This window comes from Penaeus monodon, chromosome 22 (assembly GCF_015228065.2).
Source record: "Penaeus monodon isolate SGIC_2016 chromosome 22, NSTDA_Pmon_1, whole genome shotgun sequence".
In the NCBI taxonomy this organism is placed as follows: Eukaryota; Metazoa; Arthropoda; class Malacostraca; order Decapoda; family Penaeidae; genus Penaeus; species Penaeus monodon.
In genome coordinates, this window is record NC_051407.1 from 20,028,393 (window position 1) to 20,028,932 (window position 540).

The 540-nt window shown below is 34.1% G+C and overlaps 1 protein-coding gene across 1 annotated transcript in view; it reads left to right on the top strand.

Moving 5' to 3' along the window:
• LOC119586980 overlaps positions 1-540 on the top strand; it is a gene marked incomplete in the record, with an annotated part of 81,895 nt that overhangs the window by 42,407 nt on the left and 38,948 nt on the right. The window contains 1 exon segment of the mRNA XM_037935722.1: positions 428-517. Within this exon segment, the coding sequence (XP_037791650.1) occupies positions 428-517 (90 nt within the window).

Sequence of the window (540 nt, forward strand, 5' to 3'; positions counted from 1 at the left end):
TTTTTTTCCGCTTTCTCTTTTTATTTTATTTTATTTTTTTAGTAGAGAAGTGAAAGAGGTGTCCAGATTTTTTTTTTTTTTGCGTTGTGTTTTCTGGAACAAGAAAATGCAATTAGCTTTGTATTTTGAGTTTGTATTAAAGCACATAAATTCTCCCGGAAATGTGTAATTTACAACGAGCTAATTGTTTAACAATTCTAAAGATCAAAGTAACGTAAAGCTTATGGTCAAAAGGGTATTTTGGGATATTTTGGTATTTGGTTCATTTTTTACAAAGAGAAATATGGGCGAAAGGAATCAAATTTCTCAGTCCTTCTATATATCAACATTAGGATAAAATTCACAGGGATGCTGCTATTTGCCCTTAAGAAGCTTAATACGCACTGTGGTCACATATAAAATTAAGTGTTAAATGTTGTTTTTATAGGTCATTACAGGCGAGGTCAGGAACTTATTTACGCTTGATCCGGAGGTACGAGTCAATCCGAGGATCTATGGCCAGATCGGAGAGAGGAAGGTATTGCTGATGACCATCGTTGC